Source organism: Microchirus variegatus (genome assembly GCF_963457635.1).
Source record: "Microchirus variegatus genome assembly, chromosome: 14".
Lineage (NCBI taxonomy): Eukaryota > Metazoa > Chordata > Actinopteri > Pleuronectiformes > Soleidae > Microchirus > Microchirus variegatus.
Window position 1 is genome coordinate 8437576 of NC_139815.1, and position 23011 is coordinate 8460586.

At 38.1% G+C, this 23011-nt stretch overlaps 1 protein-coding gene across 1 annotated transcript; it reads right to left on the reverse strand.

Moving 5' to 3' along the window:
* Window positions 1-64: 64 nt before the first annotated feature.
* hsd17b12b (hydroxysteroid (17-beta) dehydrogenase 12b) lies at window positions 65-17631 on the reverse strand (the record flags this gene model as incomplete). Its single annotated transcript, XM_083900837.1, has 11 exons — window positions 65-1149; window positions 7136-7285; window positions 7468-7533; window positions 8255-8336; window positions 9707-9741; window positions 10638-10682; window positions 11842-11906; window positions 12168-12275; window positions 13002-13077; window positions 13345-13391; window positions 17454-17631. The coding sequence occupies 11 exons, from the start codon at window positions 17629-17631 to the stop codon at window positions 1042-1044; spliced, it is 960 nt and encodes a 319-aa protein (XP_083756963.1). The 3' UTR covers window positions 65-1041.
* Between the last annotated feature and the right edge of the window lie 5380 nt (window positions 17632-23011).

Below are 23011 nucleotides of genomic sequence, written 5' to 3' on the forward strand. Positions count from 1 at the left end.
ACTATATTAGAAAAGAACATTTATTGTATAGACAGGAAGGACAGTAATATCCAGATGTTCTGCTTTACGTGCTTCCAAGGTATTAAACACACATAATACAAATACCCCGTTGAACTCAATTTGGTCCCCAGCTGCTGCACCTTTACAGTCAGTATATGCTAAATGATAAGAACTTGGTATCACAGCCAAAACAAGTGACACGGCAAGTCCACAAAGTTCTCAAGAGGGAAAGTTAAAAGACATGTTCCATCAAATGTGTCTCATGTGCACATTTGGTTTGGTTTGATCATTTCAGTCAATCCATTTCAGCACATGAAAGGATTGAGATCACAGTATGCAACACATCACTGACTGATGACAGGCTCAAACGCATCCTGAAAGAATTGTAGCCAAAGCAGTAAAGCCAAATGTTGATTCTTTTTTTTATTATTATTTTTATTATTATCGTTAATTTTGTATGTAAACTGACACAAATTTCAATTTCCTTCCATATCATCTCCCTCCGTTTTGTTTAGTAGAGATGGAAATATTTAGTTGACTCTACTACATTGCTCTGCCTTATTAATACAGCCTAGGGGATACAATATTAAGGTAAATTATTTGCTGTACTTTAAACAATTCCTCAAATAAAATTAAAATTGGATGAAGAATTTCAGACATGAAAAAATCTCGATAACACGATATTTCCAGTGCTTCAGTAAGTGCCATCACCCAGAGTACCACTGAACAGCATTAAGCTTGTTATTCAAGTCTTGTCCCGTTAAGTAAAGATCATTAGATTTGAAAAAAAATATTTTAATTATAGTGTTTAGTGTTGATCACTCAGCAAAAGTTTGTTAAAAAAAAATGTCACCATCGAAAGGCAAGTGTGACCATCATATCACCTATGAGAAGAAGTAGTAGTAGAGAGAAACTGAGACGTTGCTCAGAAACTGTCACATTTCCTCTCATCGGTCCATGATTAGGATTATGATGATGGTGGGTGGTGGTCGGACAAGTCGTTAGACTCCTGGTTCCTTCTGTCTGTTACTGCCAATCCATCTATCCCTGCTTCTGTTTCTTGAGGTAACGAGCGCGCTGGGACAACCCCATCCCCATCACATAGCTGTTAAGGATCTTGGCAGGAAGCAGAGCTGTAGTCACCCAACCCTTCAGAGGGAAAATTACATGGTCAGCCAGTGGAATTAGCAAATAACAGATGAGCTTCCCACCCACCAAGCAATTTTGTGCAGAAGAATATTTAAAGCAACTACTGTTCTTTAATACCTATGCACCTCTCAAATTATTTCTAAGTTACACCCATTGTTTTACAAACTGTCACCTGTAGCTGCACATTAAAGTGTGCTGTATGCGACATTTCCAATTTATTTTTTTTATAACAACTTCACCATCTTTTACAAAACGACAATCTTATCTCCCTGAAAATGTGCACAAAATTTGCATCGGTTTTACAGCATTGTGCATTAGTAAGCAGCGAGAATTACAGCAATAAAATATTTTATGCTTTAATGAAGACAAAGGCATGACAGTTGAAACTGCTGATTTTGTTCTGAGAAACCCCCCACAGCCTTAAATCCTCTTTCTAAGTAAGAGGCAGTTTTATGAAGCATCACAAATGGTTCTTCCATCAACTTATTATTACCATAGCAATTTCATTAGCAATAGATTTCTTCTTAATTAGAGTATTACCATTTATAATGCTGCTTTACTTTCAGGCTGCAATTTGATATTTTCTGGTTATGGCTAAATATTTAGGGAACATTTGCTGTTGATTAGGACATTAGGATATGGTATTATCCATTCCGAGTGATCCAATCATGAGGCAAAGCTTTCTAGGTACAGGTCTGAACTCTTCCAGACTGTGCTGAATGTGTCCATAGATCCAGTCACAGAAACTACGTTCATGGTGGTTTGAGATTGCATGTGGACATGTTCTTGAGCTGCATAAACTAGGGCTGAACGATTATGGAAAATAATATAATTGCGATTTTTCGTGCCAATATTGCGATTGCGATGCGATTATTTTTTTAAGGTCTTAATCTTCTGTATTATTAAACAAAGACAAGCAATACATCATAAGTATGGCCAATACTATATTACATTAAAAATAAACTGTTCTTTCCTGGAAGACAGACCTCTGTTATGATGACATTAGGTGATGCATGAATAGATGATTTTTATTTAACTACTTCAATCACAATAGCATATTTGGAACTTACAAACATCTGAACATAAAGTGCTGACAAGGAACCCTGGTGTTAAAATGATAGTCAGTCACAAGTCAAACAAAGTGCAGATTGCATATATATATGTATATATATATATATATATATATACACACACATATTTATAAAAATATGTGGCTTTACCACACTAAGTTTTTCGACATCTGTGAACTGCTAGACAGTTATTAAATATAGTAATAATAATAATAATAAATAAATAAAATATACACACAACCCGTTTTGACGTGCGTTCATATGGCGTAACTAGAGATGGGAATTTCAGACATTTTGAGAGTCGATTGTCGAGGTCCAAGTGTCGATTTTTTTTATTTTTTTTAACAGCAGCAGCAACCACAGCAATGCGGGGGTGGAAACTAACTATTCTACAGTGTACTGTGTCGTTTTAGGCTCAAAAACTGTCCATTATTGAACATCAAAGCAGCGATAATAAAAATGAGGGTAAAAAAAAAGCGGAGCAGAGAGAAACTCTCCGCTGGCACAGGTGTGTCTCACAGGTGTGTCTCACAGGTGTGTCTCCAGACGGCTCTTGACTGGGTGAGATGCCGTCTTCAATCGTGTAGACGGCTTATTGTTGTGTCCACCCCCGTTCTTAACATTAGCGCAAGCTCGTTCGCACTACACACGCGCACACACACGCTTGGACACGCACAGTCACTGAACAGCTGTTCGGACAGCGGCCGAAGCTCCATAGTCACCTTACCGACCCGCCCTCACCTATTCCATTCACAAAAACGGGCCGTGACTCGTCCTCCGCAACGCGCGCATGTGAGAGCGCAGGGAGCCTGCATGTGACCAGAGTGCAGCGTCTGTGGTTAGACGACCTCGTTCGATTATATCACATGTTTACACACGCATGTCACGCGCATGTGAACAGCGTATAATCGCAGCCTTTGCGGTTAGAAAATTGCACTTGATCATATCGCGATATTATCGCAAATGCAATATATCGTTCAGCCCTAGCATAAACACAATCCATCTTCAGAGACACGTCCTCAGCTGACATTTGTCTGAGCTACAATTTCAGCTTCAGTGTCATCACTTATACATTGCTTTAGTAGTAGAAACAGACAAAATTACTCTACATATAAAACATTGTTTACATATCATTTCTTTCTTCAAATCCAACTTATTTCAAGGTAATTGCTCCTACTGACCATGTCTTCTATAACTACAGACCTCTGAAACTTACTGAATATAACATATCCTTAATGCTTGTATAATGTAAGATGCTGTAAATAGGCTCAATGACCGACTCTGTGAGCTCATTCCCATTTACTCTAACTCGTATCCATATGGGACGAGAAAACAGCATTTTAACAAAGGGTAAACTTGAAAGTACAAGTTTGAGTGTCATTTGCAAAGTATGGAATGAAATTGATAACACAATACACGTCTGTTACTAGGGCCGTCAACAAAAAAAATTAAAGCAGCATTTACTGCTCACATATATTAAAACCCAAGTAGCTTGAATGACAGGAGCTTATAAATGAACTAACGTACAGTACTTTGTAATCTTATGATTTAGAGAAGCTTGTCATGAACCTTGTATCGATCTTGATAGCATCCCACTAGTCTAGACTGATAATATATTTGTCTTTGGACCAGACTAGCCAAATTTGTAGTTTATGTACTGGGCTAGGATTTGTGGTTACTGATGTTGTTGTTATGTTTATTATTATCATTATAGTCAGTGTCCTGTTAAACATTACAATAAACATTTAAACTTAATTGTTTTGCTACGTGGTTGGGTAGTGCGATTTAAAACAGACTTATTTGACATGTTTACCTGAGCTGAAATGCTTATGTTCAAACTTGATTTACTGCAGCTTCTTAAAACTTAAAAAATGTGCCGACGGGTTTTATTTCATGGTTATAGCTTGTTGGCAATGGATTAAATACATTTTAAAAATGGCTCATTGCTTTCACACATATCTCCAGCATCAGTAAGAACTATAGTTGATGAAAAAGGAAAGCCTGAACACTTAAATATCAAACTATACTGGCTAGAAGTTTTGCATTATTCTGTTGAATGGTGTGGATTATTAGTGGACAGAGCTTTGCTGCACAGTGTAGAGGATTATTAGATAACTGTGACAGACACTGCTTGTCTGCAGCTGCAGGTTTAGTGAAATACAGGAGCTGTTGACAGTTAAGATCTGTGGTGGTTTTACGTTATCTGCACTGGACTGCATAGGATCAGCAAAAGCCTTTGTATTCCTGAATATTATTTACTGAGCGCCTGAATGCGGTTATAGATGGTGTTGTTATTGATATGTGCATCAACAACTATTATCATTGATATTCAGATCACACCATAAAAGAGGATCCAACACAACACAACACAACAAAACTGGAGGGAGTCCAGCAAGTGATTGATGTCGCTGTAAACTCTGCTAAAACAAAGACACCTGGTGACATAACAGAACCAAGATTTGTGTTTCGGTCTCATTACAGATGCTTGTTTCTGAAACAGGGTAATTACAGTGACTGGATGCAGCCAATGCTGTAAATGAGAAAAAAAGCTTTCTGAATGGAGATGAGCTAACAAACAGTACATTTGTATACAGAGTTCCTACATATTTTCCATATCCAAATTCCATACTTTTCCAGACTTCTGTGAGGATTTTTCAGTCAATATTAAACATCTGAATAGCAATTGTTAGATGCTTAAATGTGCATTATGTAATAAATCTAAAGCAACTGGCCATAATATGTCACAGAGGACCAGGAATAATGTTCATATAACATACTGAACTCACCAACAAAACTATTAAACAAAAATAATTGCATTAAAATAAATATTTTCCGCACAGGAAAGTTAGTTTATTTTTTGAAATTATGTTTTGGTATGAGGCGCTTCCTACCGCCGTTTACCAATCACTGAAGTCAGTAGTGCCTGAGGTGCCGAGCAACCCCGGGTTGCCGGTTACGTCTGAGCTACAATGGCGAAGGCAACAAAACCGAAGAGATCTCTGTAAGAATTGCAGAAATCTCAAGATAAAGTTCGAGGCAAAGCGAGGGTTTGTATAGGAGCTGCATTCGAACGATGGAGAGTGTTGAAAGCGGAGAGGAATTTGAAAACGGATGCTGGGACTGTTTGTCTGGCACGGAGCAACACCGATGCAGCCGCCGCGCTGCCCCCCGCGCTGCCCCCCGCGCTGCCCCCCGCGCTGGACCAACACAATCCACACGCCGGTTTGTGTCATCTGAACCGCCGGTAAGAGCACACTTGCCGGGAGCGGAGAGAAAAGCGGTGATGGTTGTACAGGACGCCACTACGCGCTCCGGGCAGAGAGAGAGAGTGGAGCGCAGCAGAGTGCAGACAACACAAACAGCTGTTTTCATTTGTTTTCCGTATTGCTGACAATAAACAAACTATTTACACAAACAACACCGTCTCTGTCCTTCCCAAATGAACTGTGTCTGGACCCAGTCTACTGCAAGCGACCAGAATCAGGTTACTAACGTGCTTATCTCGCCGACTGATTACCTGCTTCTGATCACCGGCTGAGCCTCTCCTCCAGCAACCGCTGCCTTCACTGCCACAACGGATTTCCAAAACTGAGGGAACAGTTTAGAAATCTGAGGGAACTGAGGAAGACTTAGCCAAATTTGAGTCCTCTTTAGGTCTTTGCATGTATATCGCCAAAAACTATATAACGTTATAAAAGGGGAGGCAAAAATGAAGGACAGTTATGTCAAATATCATGCATAACATTATTCCCTAGTCAACAGCTAACGTTACCATAACTTATTATACATCTTGATCTTTACTGAGAGAACAGAATTGTGTGTCTTAGAGCCACTCATTTATGATAAAACGCTCGCCATAGTTACTCCTCACTCGTCGCTGACGGGGACACGCTGCTCTGGCAACCTCGACTCTGGAGGGGAGGGGGGGGAGTGGGAGGCAGTCACGACTCGCCGCACTGTTTTGACTTTGAGTGTAGTAACCGTTTTTGGCCACATTGTTACATATGGCGCCTTTAACAATGTTAATAAATGATTTTAAAATCCTTTGCTCATTCTTCATGAAGCCAGCCCTCGAAAAACCATGACACTGTCGCTGACAATAGGTGGCTGGCTCAATGACACGTGTGGAAAATAATATATATAATAAATGATAATCACAGTCATACAGCGAACGGTAACCATGGTAACCCGACAACATTCTACAGCCAGCCTAATTAGTTTCATATCATCTACAGGTAGGCTATGTTACCTTAGTAACTTGTTTTGATTTGTATATATTAATATTTGATTTTAGAAAGTGAGATGATAGTCTGGAAACAACAGAAACATTTTTCCATACTTTTTTCCCTTTGTCCATACTTATCCAGACATGGAAATTACTCAAATTAAATTCCATTATTTCCATATTTTACCATACTGCGTAGGAACCCTGTGTATAAGATGAAACTGCAGCCCGATAAGGGTTTTCAGTGTTGCTGGAGTGACAGACATTGACTAACTGATATATGAGGTTTCATAATGAGTGTTGCACTGTAACAGATTTAGTCCTGCTATAGAGAAGCCAGTTGTGTTTGAATGGTGACACTAAACGTTCAAGCTGTACTCCTTGTAGTATAATTCAAATTGCCAGCTACTCAAGATACATTTAACTTTTCTTCACATTGGACGGGAACAATAATAAGCCATAGAGATCAAACCCCAGCCTAACTCCAGTCCAAAGTGAATGTCTCCAGGAGAAGACTAAATGGTGCACATAGAGGATGTATTTCCTACAAATCTTTACTTTGACTTTATACAGCGTCGTTCTACAGATACATTTTTTAACTTCAGGTGTGTTAAATAGACTGTGGTGGGCGAACGTTTAAATATAAATCTGTAAAGGAATTTGATTCCCACTATCACATATCCACACTTACCATTATGGCATGAGGTAGGTAGCCATTGGTCTGGGTCTGTAGCCCCACAGTGTTGAGTTCGGCTGCAACATAGCGCTCTGGACTGGGCTTGTCCAGTGTAGCCCGTCGGATTTTACTCAGCTTTGTTACAACAAAAAATGGCAGAACACTCTGCAGAAGAAAGATCGAAAAACACCAGTTACATAAATGTGTCCAGTTTCAAGCTTGGTCAAGAATTAAATTATACAAATTACAAGTTATTTTAATTTTACTTTACATTTTGAACCAGCAACATGCATCATCATCAAGTGTGGGTTCAGAAGAAAGATTACAATTATTATATTATAATTTACCTGGATGATGATGCCCTTGTTCTTGTATTCGGCTTGTAGTCCACGTGAAAAGAAGTCCACAAATGCCTACATAAGACACAGGAAGGTCATTAAGGCCAAAACTACAACCATGCACAACAAAACTTCAAAAAACCCTGGGATTAAATTTTCAAAAGAATAAGAAAACAAGTTGTAAAAAAGTAACAATGAGAAACTACATGGACTAAGAATTCATGTGCAATGTAATTTACCAGTAATGGTAGTTATAAAGAACTGAGGTGATTATTAAATTAATCATTAAACTAGAGGTTCACCCTGGATGTATTTTAGATGCACTTCCTTTGCAGAAACTAGAATTTAACACATAAACATGACCCAGTATTAAGAAACAAGCAAATGAATCAGCTCAAACTGCGAACAGCGGGCTATTAGAAGATAACAAAGGCACAAGACAGTTATAAAACATTATGACACCACATGCTCATATAAACATTTTTAATCGGTGCACTTCCTCAGGACATGAGTTAGTCAACGACTTTAAATACAATTAAAACAGCAAATTTGAAGAAGAAAAAAAAAAGACAATCCCTCACTTGATTCATACATCTCAATAAATGTTGAGCCAACATCTGTCGTGAACAGACGTTAATTTTTGCCTCAGTGTGTGTCGTGGCTTAAACAAAGGAATTCATAACATGAGAACAAAAGGGGATTACTCCTCATGGGTTAAAGTATACTGGAAGATGTTAACACTGAGGTTTAGCCTTAAAAAGTAAAATTCATACTGCAAACCATGTATTAAAATTACCTTGGAGGCAGAGTAGATGGTCAGAAGAGGAACAGGGTACATCCCGCTGCCAGATGAGATGTTTAGGATGGCTCCCTTCCTCCTAGAAACACAGACATACAAACAAATATACTGTTTTAGACCAAAAGGAAACACTAAGCAAGAAACAAAAGACAGAGGAGACATGCAACAAACACTTCACCCTGGAATCAATCCAAGGAGAAGAGATCACAGTACTGTGTGCTTGCAAGCTGAGCAGTTGCTCTTATTGTTCATCAAAGACACATCTGTAGATATAAAATATCAAACACACAGGAACATCAACACTTCAACATTCACAATTTGATGAGATTGTTTGCTCTAGTTTGTAGAGCAGTCATATAATATTATACCTAGCCTACAGGAGGAAGATAGGAAATTAATCAATTAATCTACAGTTGAAGATGAAATTATTAGCCCCCTATGACAATTGCACTGTATATATGAAAAATTTAAATGGTTGATTCCAGTCTCACATCACATCCAACATAACGAACAATGTATATAAACGTATTTCCCAAAACATTTGATTAAAAATAATAGGGAATAATTTATTAGGATGACACAACACATAATATTTGTGGTTTCAATTCTGAAAATAATTTTTTGGCCAGCCCAAAATCTTAAATTATATATCATTTATTTTACAGACAGGCAGAAATTACATTCAGGCGTCTGTATACGTATAACGGTCAACGATAAGTTTTACATTCTTAAAACATATAGCATCTTGCTCTGAAGACAGCGAGTAAATATCCTATATCAGTCTTATTTGCTTACTTATACTTGTACAACTTACTCATTCAGTTGAATGTATGTATTTTTGTGAAGATGATGTGCAATCATAAATATCTTATGGTTATTGGAAACAATTACAAATCTGAAAATGTAAAGCCTTTTATTTGTTTATTTGAAGGTCCCACATTAGATCCTATTTCTCCAAGTTAAACTAGTAAGTAAGTAAGTAAAACGAAACTAAAGGGACAGGAAATGACATCAGCCACAGAGGCTACTGGGAGCTAACAGCAGTTAGCATTTGGAAAAGTGATAATGTGCAGGCTCCAGGGCACATTGGCATCATATATAACATGCATCCACTGGACAGATAAATCCTCTGAGGCTGGAAGTTTGTGTAGAACTCTGTGCTGCGGACAAAGCGGAGCTCCTCTACTTAGACTGAGGAGGACCACAAAAATATGAGTCATCTTTTTTTCACACTTTGGTGACTGATAGGATCTCCAGAGTAATAAACATAAGTATTAAAATGATTTAAAAGTTGCATTAACATAATATGGGACCTTTAACGACCTCTTGTGGCCCACTTGCAGTACCTTCACAAGCCACGTGGGAATCACTGATTCCTTCGTGCTGTGTTACAACAAATTCAGAGGATTCTATGATGACTCACTCACTGCTGAAGACAGACAAACTCACCTCTCCACCATTCCAGGTAGAACAAGACGCGTCATCTGAAAACACAAAGGGAAGTGTGAGCAACAGCGTGAACATTTGACAGACAAGAAAGCTTATAAATGTGTGTGGGCTGTCAACAAGTGAGTTGAGGAGCACATACAAACTGGTTACCTTGTGTGGGTGATTGTGCAAGGTGTTTGAAGAGGTGGTGTACAAGGAAGACAAATAGAGGGAAGGGATGATAATGATAGCGGAGGGAGCAGTTTCGAGAAATATTGAATGACATAAATTAAGCATTAAGCGAGTGGGTGGACTTTTGCTATTGCACTGGGGAACTGCCAAGCACAGAGAGGAGGGATAGAAGTGACTTACTACAATTTTTGTCACCGTGTTATGTGTGCTGATGTGTGTGTTCCAGGTATTACTTGTGATGCGGGGACCTAAAGTGGTTAACAAAGTTTTATTATAGGGACATTACTCAATGGCAAAACAGATATTGGAATGAGACCTTAGCAAGTTTGTTATGATACATACAATAACTAAGGTATTTTAATTTAAACTGTTGCCATTTCTCTGTCTCTCTGAATATTTCTGAAATTACTGAACCAATTTCCATGATATTTAGTGAAGTTGTGGGTCATGACCCTCTAAAATTTGGAGCAAATCCAGATTAATTTGTGTTGCTTCCTTTTTAATGCAACATTAACCTTTTAATAGGAGTGTGATGAGGACTCTTCCAGTTGAATCTAACCTCTGCTGCTTGGTACTGTGTTTGTGCAGTTTTTACAACAAAATTGCTTAGGAAAAATAACAGGTTGAAAAGAAATGCCCATACATTCTCTCCATTCTCCATTCAGTTTGATGCGTTTTCTCTTTGATAATGTAAGGTCTTTATTTATGATTCCATTTCAAAAAGCATCATGACATCAATGTTTTTTATGATGACACTCACCTGGCACACCGATGTTATGTTGATGTTGATCATTGTGTCAATGAACTAAAATAGAGAAAGAAACAACTTTTACATCCATTCAAGTAGCAACTGCATGCATTGGAGATATAATCTTATTATTTGCTAAAAATTACTTGGTATAAATTTTATTTTGGGATGATAAAGATAAAGACACTTTGCATTTGTTCTCTAAAAAGCAAATTTAATCTTCTACATATTGGACTTTACCTATGACCCATTGAGGATTGGAATCGGATGGTGAAATATTTTTTTTACAAGCAAAGAAACATGTAATTAACAGAAATGTACGCATTTAATTTACCATCCGTCAGCTAGAAGCCTCTCTGAAACATACAGGTCCACCTAACTCGTCAACTCTTAGAATATATTTAACTATTGCATACCCTTCAGAAAATCATTGGTGGTAAGCCACCGTTAATGTTGATTCATTATAGATAATATGTGACAGTAACAAGACAGTGTATAATAGCAAGTCAAGCTATTTCTGATTATAGTAACTTGTTTGATGCAGGTAGGAGTGGTGCTTGTTTTAAAGGAGGTGGCCCAAGTCTGCCATAAATCACTCTCCGATATGTTTAATGAGATAAGTCTAGTTTTTTTAAATTCTTTTTAAATCTATAGTTTGCTGGATTGCTGAAAACAAGTTGACTGTCAGCTAACATCGACATCTAATGTTTTTTAGAATCACCACCGGTGTCCTGCACTCCTCTTCCTCTTAAGAACATAGCACAGAGAATTCGTTTCATAGACTGAACCCAGGAATCCCTTCCATCACTGAAACTCTCAGCCAATATTAACACTTGTCTTATTGACTGTATAGAGTGTTTCCTTTCTTCATAATGCTTTGCAACACAGGACAATTGTCAGTGCTACAGCAACAGAAAGGTTCTGGAATCATATTAGTTCAGAGAGGGAGTTACAGATTACTGAGTTGAGCGGCAGTATAACAGAGCCCAGAGGATGTGCAGAAGTGTTCTCTCTCAAATCACTTGATTTACATTATGCAGAGTTGCTTTTTTTGTTTGTTTTAAGAATCATTGCTCAACAATGCCAAATAATCCTGCCTACTTTGTAAAGCCAATGACATTCAGCGTAAAATTGAAGACTTTAAGCTGCAAAAGCAGAATATACAATACATTCATAGAAAATGGAATATATGATATGATATGAACTGTTAACTTACGGTGTCGAGAGTGGGGAGCTCAAGGAAGAATTCAGGGTAAGAGTAGGATATTCCAACATTGTTCACTGTTAACAACACAAACAACAGCAATGATATTTTAAACACAAAATGTGACAAAATTGTTAAGTGTGCCATTCCTCTTTTCAGTCCAAGGAGGGCAGCAAAGGCCTGAAGAATCCTAACCTTTTATGACTGAATAAAAAATATACATTGATCATAGACTAGTAGTATTCTTGTGGTGTCTATTGGACCTTGGTTCAAACTTAATTCTCAGTTTCATCGTCATACATTTTTTTGAAAGATGACATGACCTACTGCAGTCTTACCTAATACGCCAATCTCCAGTCCTGCAAGTCCATCTGCAATCCTGGAGTAGATATCCACAGCGCTAAAGTCTGCTGCGATGGTTTTGGTCTCCACACCACATTTGCTTTCTGTGAAATCACGTAGAAGTATTTTGATAAATAGTTATACGGGAGACAGTGAAAGATACTACAAAGCAGAAGTCACTTGAAACCAAGGGATCACTAGCTAATAAAAAAGACACTCAGAAAGGGAAGAGCAGAGCAGAGAAAAGTATTATAAACCTGAGATAATCCTTCATCATCAATGACAAAGTCCATCACTTAAGAGAAAGAATTCATTTAATCGGACAGATTCACTTTCAAATCCAGCAGGAGGTTTTCTGCCTAAAGCATAAAGGTCCTTCTGAATCTTTACACAGAAGAAGACCACTTGTGAAAAACATGCAATTCAATGCAATATCATTTAAGTCTTAGTCATTTGGCCCTGGTGGACTTTTACATAGTGCAATATGGATGCAACATTTCAGGTTGAGGATAAATGAGGCTGTCTAGCTGCATGGATCATTAAGACTGAACTCCAGTCAAGCTGCTGTTATACTTAACACATCAACTCCATTAGTCTTGTGCCTCTGGACGGCAGGTACCGTTGATTTCCCTTGACTGCAAGATGTGGGTTTACTTCCACTGATGGATTAAAGGGAGTAATACTTGGCGACATACTGTATTTCACAGTGATTTATGTGTAACGTGCATACAAAATATCTCAGCTTTCCATTAATTTTCCATGTCTGCCATCATTTTTGTTTGCGTTTACACCACGCGTTTAAAGTAAATGCACAAAGTAGGATAACTTACCGATTGCCTTGGACACTTCATCCAGCTTCTCCTGAGAGCGGCTGATCAGCACAATAGCAAAGCCTCGGCGAGCAAGCTGCAAATACAACAAACCCATGTCAATAAAAGGAGGCGCATGCAATCCAACACATATTGCAGCGAGGCAAAACAATAACACAAGTCATTAATTTGGCCTGCGGTGGTGATCAAACTGTGACTGGCCTAAAATCCTCTATACACGTGGGTAATCAATTAAGCAGGCATGCTTGCTGTTTTAGTTGAGTCAGTTTAGAGACAAAGGAATAATTTCACTGTGGCCCACTGTTGTGGGTAAAAAGAGAGGAAAATATCCAGGGATTCTTACCTCCTCTGCGTAGGCTTTTCCAATCCCATCTGTGGCTCCTGTCACAACTAAACAGGGACAGACAGAAACTGGATTAGCATGACAAAAGATTGTGCTGCTCAGAATCAAATCTCAAAACACTGAGAGTGTAATGGGGCAAAACACATAGCTCCATATCATCTAGTAAATTCAAGCACAATGCAGAGAAGTAAGATAGGTACAGTATATACTGAATGAAACCAGACCACAGACACAGTGTATCATGTGACACTGATACCAATATCGCAACAAAACGTGTTACACACATTAATTTATATGAAATGTACATCAAACCCATTTTAATGTTTCTTTTCTTTTCTGCTTAAGGCCCATAAACATATTTATTTTATATAAAAAGAGCAAAATTATTCTGCAGAGAAACTAAGCATTGCAGAGCACAGCAGTACCATTAAGGAGTAGATGAACAGTGCCATCTACAGGGACTTCATCACCACAGAAATCCAATGACAAAGACTTGTGGATGCATCAATAAGCATCAAGTACAAAAAATGTTTAACTCATTAAATACACTGACTTTTAAGGGTTAAGTATCATTGGCTGAATGCCAGTTTAGACAGATGTACTGTAGGAGGAGGTACACGAAGAGCAGCTGAGGTGTAGAAAGAAGATATAGTGAGGAGGGAGGAAGTGAGGGAGCGAGAGGGAAAGTGAGCTCTTCTCTGTCATTGGTGGCCGTCGAGGGAGCGGATGCCCTGAAAATACATGGCACAAAAAGCAACAGCAGCAGCAGCAGCAGCAGCATGGACTATTTTTAGGAATTCCCATCTTCCAGAAGCAACTATTCATCAAATCTCTGACTAAAGATAACACAAAGTGGATGGGGAATGGTACATTAGAGTGAGAGAATTACAATGTCCTGGTGTAACCTGCAAAGCAGCTTTAACAGCAACAACTTGTATAGCCCAATTCCCTTCAACTCAACCACTCCCACATGACCTGGATGACTGATAACCTTGACAAACCTGTTTGGTTTTTAGGCATCTCTTGTTACTATTTTACACTATTTTTGCTACTTTACAGTACTTAAAAAATATATGTTTTAGTGACATAGCAACATTGTGTAATTTGTAAAACCTGACCGATTAATCTGATTATTTAAAAAAGGCAAACATTGGTCATTTGAGATTAGAACCAGGGCTGCTTGGCTTACAGACAGGTTTTGTGGTCATTTTCTACATTGAAAATACTGCAATGTGTAACACAAACATGATTTATTTTAAGCAAATATTTTTATTTTGACATGACCATTTCTCCTCTTATTCATCAGTCTCTACCCTTTGCTGTACCCAAGTCTCTTTTACGTGATCTTCCCATGTACAGATGATGCCAAGGTGCCACACATCCTCGAGGGCTGCAGCAAAACCAACCAAAAGGGAGCAAGGGGGTGAGGAAATGACAAACACGAACATAGGGGAACCTGAGGGCAACTAAAAATAGCACAGAGAAGAGGAGGGGAGGGAGAGTATGAGAGAGGGAGAGTCTGAGAGAGGGAGAGTCTGTAGGCCCAATGATGAGGGAAAAATCGGCCGGGTTATTTTTAGTTGATTTAAGAATGAACTGCTGTCAGAGCAGGAAAAAAAAGCTTTTACAGCGGAGTGCATGATGCCTTCACTCAAACAAATCAAGGTCTATTTTTAGATGTGCGGTCGTCTTCAAATGTAGGTTAGAGTGGCTATGTGATCTGGTGATAGTGTTAATCCATGCTGCCATTTGATGAATGTGATAATCGATATCATTTAATTGTTGAGCAGGGTGGAAGACCCAGGTCTACATCGGCTTTTTACACCGTCAATGCATGGACAGAGACCTGGTAATGTTTTGCTAGACTGTCCCGTTTAATGAATTGGCTAAAACACAGTATGTTTACTGTTGCATATCAAGCTGAGGTCATCATTGCTAGCAGCATAATAATTGGTCAAAACTATACAGTGCAGGGGCAAAAAGAAGAGAGGAAACAGCAAACCGTCTAGACAAATATAAACCAAAATCCTGTCCATATTTTAGAGATGCTTTCTTTCCTATAGTGGATCCTAAAGTGGGGACAGAACCATACTAGTTAAATATAAAGACGATATCTTAACCAAAATGGTTACAATAAATAAAACGTGTCAGCATCAGCTGTAGGAGGTCAATTTACAGCAATACAGGAAACATGTGTGTGACGTGTATAATTCAGAAGCTACACTGCTACAGTATATTGTTAATATTTGGTAGACATATTTTTACATATACAATTTTATTATTTATTATTATTTTTATTGATGCAACCGCAAAAGGACTCTTTCACCCTCTCATACACACACACATGCATAAGATGTGTGCAGCATCAGTGAACCAGAGTCCTGAGGATCCTACATTTCATCTGAAACTCATTCATGAATGGTTCCAGTTCCCTTACATAATCTGGCTGCTCTCTAACATCCACTTCAGGAAATCAACATTTGTGAATGAAAGTATCAGTCCCCCCTGACCAACTCATTTGGCTAACTCCCTATTCTGAATAATGTTGCCATACACAGGACAATTCAGTTTTTTGGAGGAAAACCACCATTAAATTCTCTCAACTGTATTTGTTCTTAAATGTGGTATTTTCATGAATTGCAGGATGCAACGTTATATAGCTGATAACCCATTTCTTTCTAAACTATTGTGGCTTCTGGGCTCCGTCTATGTTATAATATGAACCTTGAACACCACACTGCCAACATTTAATCCATCCCAGTGGTCAAAGTTCAGTAAGTGTGCAGGCCACACAGATGGGCACAATTCTGTCTCATTTGATAATCCTCTCCAGTTGTAATCCATCCTTCATATTTATTACAATTGATGTCCAATGAGAAAGTGCTGCTGATCATTCAGCGAGTAGTCTTAATTTCTTCCCAAAGGTTTTACGGACTAAAAACGGTAGCCTGCTGCTGGCTGCTTGGACAAAATCCATTGAATGAACAAGACCACCCATCAGCCATGACATTAAAGTTACCTGTTATCATGATATGGCTGATGTGTTGGGGACTTTGATTACCAGTTTGTACTTAAGTCAAAGCACACTTATTATGCAACAAGTGACAGTGTTCAGAACACAGAGTCCTGATTGTGTGTTCACAGAAAAGGATTGTCCTTCTTAAAGAAAATGTGTCTGTTGTTAGCAATAAATGTTTTTAGCTATTAATAATGCAATGTGTATTCACTATAACCATTTGAAACAAACTTGTTATAGTGAGTGCGTAATATCATTGATAAAAGTAATTTATTAAACTAGTTATGTGTTTTAATTATTATTGGTTTCAGGTATGTTTGTCTGTCTTTAAGGGATATAAAATAAGGACAAAATTGAACATTTTCAGGGGATGTAGATTGTGGCCCATGAACAAAATAATGTGTTTTTGGTAGAGAACTGAATATGGATGCAGATTCAGGATCAATCGATACAGTGAAATATCGCAATATTTTCCGTGGTATTATTATATCACTTTTCAATGTTTTTTGCGGATTAGCAACAAAAAAAATCAATAGACGTTTCACTCCACTAGATGATGCCAAGTGCTCACTCTCACTAGAGCTGTTAAATATTGGAATATAGTGATAATGTAATGATTTAAGTATTGTGATAATAGCGTATCGATTACCAACCCCGCCAGAAAGTACATATATCCCATTAAGACACAGGAAAAACAGCAAGCATGCTAATACAACTGCTTTACAATACAACAGTACACATGTTGAAACAATGCAATTATTATACTGTGTAGTACTGAAGTTCATGATTACTCAAATATAGTCCCACAACCTGCTGCCCAATACAAGCTGCTAATAAAGGTGAAAAGCAATGTATAAAGGATTACAAGTTGTGTGCAAGTTCTTCGACAGCCAATGTTAATCCGTGATTATCACCACCGAAGCAAGCTGGATAGCTAACTTCCGCGCACATTCCACTTGGAACGCACTTTGAAGCTGCGAAGGCTAACGTCGGTTGTGTGACGATAAATGTAGTCACTTCAGTAACGACATTAACTGAGTGTTACAGCATGAACACAAATACAACTTTCACGTGTGCCAGTACAACGTCTCACCTGCCCATTTGCCCAATTTAGTAGGTGACACGAGTCGCCCGTTGCCCAGCACCCACACCCTGAAGCCGCACAGAAGCCTGCACACGGAGGACAGAGTGAACCAAGCCGCGGTCAGTGCACCGAGGCAGAGCAGCGGCGTCTCCAAGGCCCGAAACACCACTTCTCTGTTGGACGACATGTCTGTCACAACACCGCGTCTATGAGTTCACTGACAAGTTGCTCAAAGTGCTTGTCACTTGGTTTCAGGATATCCGCATTAGCAATAGGATGCCCCTGATTGGTTACTTTCTTCTTCTTCTGCTGTATTTGTGACAACGTGGCGAGAAGTCGAATCACTACTGCCACCGACTGTTGAAGGACCGTCACAGTTTTGTCTGTCGTCAATACGTTCGTGAAAATAAATAAATAGTTCAAATAGCGTTTTCAGAGTTGCTTAAAATGATCAGTTGTATTCTTGCACGTCTCTTTAGTTGTAAAGTAAATATAAAAATGTTGTATTTTATATTTTTATTTATTTTAATTTCACATGTATTCTCTTAATGTACAAGATAAAATTAGGATGACAAGATACACACACCATATAAAGAAAGAAGAAAATAAAAATCATTAAAAAGAAATAAAAATACATGACAGAAAGCAAATCTAAATGAGATAAATATTTATAATATTATCTTATAATATAATGTTTATATATATTATAATTTCATCATATAACCTCTTCATCTGTGTTAAGCACAAGTCATTGTAATATTCTTTTCATCACTTTAAGATAAAACATCTGCTATTCTACCTGTGCAAAATAATGTATCCACAACTGTTGATTGTGTATTGATTGTCATATACTATCTAATCTAATCTAATATAATCTAATCTAATATTCCCTGATTGAAATGAGTGATCCAAAACATTTTTGGGTATTTTAGAAATAGACAAAATGTGAGAATGATAAAATACAACAAGAGTTCAAATATAAATTTCAGTCATTGCAGATTATAAGTAAATTATGCACCTCGGTTTTGTACATGGAATATTTTCTAAAAACCACAATGTGTCCAGCTGTACACTGGTTTGTTCTATATTTCGTCTCAAACCTAATCTGAAAACCAGCAGCTTATTCTGAAATGTAACATTTGCTTTTCCCTTAGATTAGATTGGGCCTACACCTTACATGATGCTCAGGTATTTGGTTTTGCATTCATGCATGTTCATACATTTTTTGAGATGTCCATAAACACAACAAACTCTGAATATACAGATACAATTACTCTCAGTGGGAAATTATAGGAATTAGTTGGACTTTATACAAATGATATTTGAGTCCCAAATACAGTAAAATCGTTGTCTGGTCAGTTAATACCCAGTGTCTGCCCTTAGGCAAGGCACTTAATGCTACTTGCCTTTCTCAGAAGTGAGAAGCATCAGCTAAATGACATGTAATGTAATGTAATGTAATGTAATGTAATGTAATGTAATGTAATAATCATGTTTGTCTTTTTTATTATTTCTTTTTTTTACCTCATAGCCACAGTTACATCCAACATGTTACATTGTGCAGACACACACATACACACACACACACACATGGAGTGCACAGTTCAGCCAAGTGGAGCAGACAGCAGTGGTCCATAATGTGAGAGTGAGCGTTACATAACAGCATTGCATCTAAAAATAGAAATGCAGCAATTGTAAACAGGGGTCTAAACTGTTGGCTCTAAGCTTCCAACAGAATCTGAATAAAATGTATATTTAAGTGTTTTATGGGATGTAAATGAATGTGTGACTGAGTGTGAGTGTGAGAAGAGTCAGGGCTAAAACTGTAGTATTTAAATGAAGAACCACAATGTATATGGTTAATTAATTTATATTAAAAGTATGTGTTTGTTTTTTTATCACACACTTTGTTGCACGGCAGCATAATTCAGCACCATGTCATGATGGACAGCTCCACTCATGTCACTTGTGTTTTTATTGAGAATGAGTTATGCTGTTAAATGAAATTAAAAGCATGTGTGTGTTATTGAATAAAACACACACATGTGCATGCCATTTTTATAATTATGCTCATGAATATTTCCTTTTCTATGGATTTTACAGTACAACAAGAAAACATTACACGTCATTGATGATTTTTATTTTAATGTCATGGGGTGGTGGGGACTGTTTGTAAATTTCAATTCAGTCGGTTCCAGTTCAGTTTTTTCTGATATCCACGTCATTCCTCAGTGCAGCACAAAGCAAATATTAAGCATACATTAATACAATTCAATAAAAATAAAAAGAAGGAGCACATTTATATCAGCAGCAACACTGATACACTAAATGTGGCCCTTTTAATGCTAATCACGAGTTATTTACTGAATCCACAGGTGCAAAATCAAGACAGACATGTGACAGAAGTTTTCACAGAGTTTTTATTTGAAATCCAACTGCTGCTTTTATAACAGTGACAAATGTAAATCTACCAAAACGTAATTCTGTCATTTCAGTCCAAAGAAATAAATACAGAAGGGGGGAAGACAGAATAATACAATATGATATAATCCTTTATTCACATTAATTAAACAGGAGATGACACAAGAGGAAAGAATGAGGAAAAACAACACACACACACACACTTGCTCTGTCTTCGGTCGTCACTCATTCACTTCAGAAAACATAAACAGCAGGGGTAAATGGAGAGACAAACGTAAATTTGAAGCTTCACACAATAAATGTAAAGTACATAATTTGTCCTTAACCTTGACAATAAAAAGAAAAAGGTTTATATTTAATTATAGTCAAGAGTCTGACTGTTGGTGTACGTCTGAAAACCACAAACACTGGGATCGATTGTTTGACCTGACAATCAGTTCAAAAATAATTTGCGGACATCGCAGAAGCTTTTTTCTTTTTACTGTTTCTCTTTTTATCACGTTGTCGTCGTCACAAAAGAAGAGAGCTGTGTAGACACAGCGTCTTCTGACCACCGTTTCTGACGTGTGAGTCACTGTTATTGACTCTCATTGGAGCAGGTGAGCTGCTTAAAGCAGACTGTGTGGAGTGGAAACTGCAGAGTGAAAGAAATCAGTGTTCCCATATGAAGATACTGTTATTTATGTTTTTTTGTGCAGGTGTCTGTGATTCATAATAACACATTTAAACACAACAATTCTACTATTTCTAAATCATTTTGTTTACAAGATAAAAAACAATTAAATTCAGATTTGTGGTGGTGGTACAGAGCTGGTAACATCTATGATGATAACAAACTATTGTCAACTTCCCTTGTACAACTGGTTCCCACTCACTGTGCAGACTTCTGACCTCACTGTTGATTGGACATTGCTGTGGTTTGTCAGCAGAGTGTGTGCGATGAGGTGAACCTGTATATTCATAGAGGACAAAAGAAGAACAAGAGGAAGAAAAAAAAAACATTAGAAAGAAAACATATTTTCATAGTCGTGATAATTGTTATTATTTCCCCACAGCTCCTGCCTCGGAGAGAAAACTGATTAGAAACTGGTACGAATTGATAAACGGCGAGGTGTGAATGTGCGTTTTAATGACTCATAACCTCCTAATCCTGATTACAGGTAACAGGTCTCAAATTTGTAACATTGTTGACGATTTTCTTTTGTGTTAAATATTTCTTCTCTGCAGGCTGATTCATTTCCCTGTCCCTCACACCTGTCTGTCTGGTGTCGACTGCAGACTACCTCCCAAATATCAGCAGAGTCAGCAGATAGAACACAAAATAACAATCAAAACAACATATTGATAAAGGGGAAAAAAACATCTCCAAAAGACCACATCTGCATGAGTTAGGGTCACAGAAAAAAACATTTTTGTAGAAAATAATATCTAGTGTCCAACAAATATGGTGTAGAATTTGACACACTAAATGTAAAAGTGTGTGTGGTTGGAGATGCTGACGTGCTTTTCCAGATTTTACATGACAACATTTCTGATTCTTTCCTTCATTTTTCTTTCTGACCCATGGCCTCATTCACTGCATGATGTGCAACAGCTGGAGAGAGAGTGTGTGTGCGTGTGTGTGTGTGTGTGTGTGTGTGTGTGTGTGTGTGTACACGTCTTTATTTGTATATGAGGACACATTGTGAGGACATTTTGATGCCGTGAGGACATTCTGGCAGGTCCTTGCAACGTCAAATGGCTTTTTCAGCGATAAGACTTGGTTTTAGTGTTCGTGTTAGAATTAAGTTGAAGTCAATAACACGTTTTCCATTCATATCTTTTCATTTGTTTGTTTTGTGTTGGAAAATTGTCGTCTGGCCAAATATAATGTATGTAATTGCATCTTGTGATTAACTGCATCTTTGCTAACACCTGTGCAGGGAAATATTAAAATAATAACAATAAAATTATTTATTTATTTATTTATTACTTATTGTCTTGGGGATTAGGCATGAGATGGATATGGTTAGGGTGAGTCTATAAATGTCCTCACAGAGAGACGAGTGTGATAATCCCAGGTGGTGCCCTTTTGCCCTAATGGCCCCTTTTGAAAAGTTTTTGTTCTGTTTGCAAAATGAACATTGTATTTTTAATGTGACCCATATAAATTACCAGTAGAAAATTTAATTAGTATGTTTAATGAAAAGGAACTTGATTTTATTTTGTAGGAACGTTTATTTTGAGTATGTCCAATTGAACATCTGCATGAGTGTGGTTATTGAAACCACACAGTGTGTGTGTGTGTGTGTGTGTGTGTGTGTGTGTGTGTGTGTGTGTGTGTGTGTGTGTGTGTGTGTGTGTGTGTGTGTGTGTGTGTGTGTGTGTGCAGACTCTGTGAGTCCACACCTTGCGTATCTTGACTCGTCCTCCAACAACAACACGAACGACGTCCACATCCTCCACGAATGCTTTTTGGGGTAAGGGCTTCCCACAGTCATATACGCACAGCAAGCCCAGACCGCAAAAAGATTCGTGACGGACAAGTGCTGCTCCCAAACCCACATCCACTCCAGTCCACGACTCTTCACCCTCAGTGTGTGGTGTTTTTTTTTCCAGATACAAAAAAAAAAGAAAAAAAAGGACACCTTGTGCATGTGAGGATGTTTCTGCACAGAGCGCTCATTTGAGTGAAATGAAAAAAGAAGTGGAAAGCCCACGGGATGATGGACATAGCTTTGCAGCAACACGCAGCCTGGTCGTTAAAAAGAGCGGCGGATGAGGAGAGAGGCGGCATCACTTTGCCGTTATAGACTTGGGATGGCCGCGATCTCATTGGACGGGACATCGCGTCATCTACCAATAGCAACGCAAAGGAGAAAAGCACCTAGAAGCAGGAGGCCGAAGCACCTGACACTTACATTACTGCCTACTATACATTCACCCTGCATGGACACTGTGGAGCCTTTATAACTAAGTCTCATTAAAGAGAGCAGTTTCCTATTCATGAATCGTTTTACGCAGAAGAAACAACACTTGATTTGTGGCTCAAGATTCATTATTGTAAACTTCCCCTTCTTTTTTTTATTTTTCATTTTTATTTTTTCAAAGGGTTCATTTGGCTCCAGCCCTCCAGCTGCTGAAGCACGCGCCCCACCCTCGCTCCG